Consider the following 308-nt stretch of genomic DNA (forward strand, 5'->3'; position numbering starts at 1 on the left):
GGGCTGGGCCTCTTCTCCGTGCTGCCCTCCTTCAGCTTCAACCCAGTCAGCGTGGTGACACTCTGCCGTGTCTACCATGACCGGGAGTCGGTGCAACGGCGCCGGGACAGCGAGGTGGAGATGATGGTGCAGCTCGTGGGCATCATGATCATCGCCACCATCTGCTGGATGCCCCTCCTGGTGAGGACCTGGGTCTTGGTGTGTTCCCCCCACCGTGTCTTTCGTGGGTCTTGGTGTCCCCCCCATGCTCCTCCTGGTGAGGTCCCGGGTCTCGGTGTGCTCCCCCTCCCATGTCCCTGCTGGTGAGC

At 64.3% G+C, this 308-nt stretch overlaps 1 protein-coding gene across 1 annotated transcript in view; it reads left to right on the top strand.

Moving 5' to 3' along the window:
• The window catches only part of TBXA2R (thromboxane A2 receptor), a gene marked incomplete at its 3' end in the record, with an annotated part of 799 nt that extends 619 nt beyond the window's left edge, over window positions 1–180 (top strand). Inside the window, exon 2 of the mRNA XM_009577115.1 lies at window positions 1–180. Within this exon, the coding sequence (XP_009575410.1) occupies window positions 1–180 (180 nt within the window).
• Window positions 181–308: the final 128 nt, after the last annotated feature.

The sequence above is a fragment of the Fulmarus glacialis genome, unplaced genomic scaffold (genome assembly GCF_000690835.1).
Source record: "Fulmarus glacialis isolate BGI_N327 unplaced genomic scaffold, ASM69083v1 scaffold24574, whole genome shotgun sequence".
In the NCBI taxonomy this organism is placed as follows: domain Eukaryota; kingdom Metazoa; phylum Chordata; class Aves; order Procellariiformes; family Procellariidae; genus Fulmarus; species Fulmarus glacialis.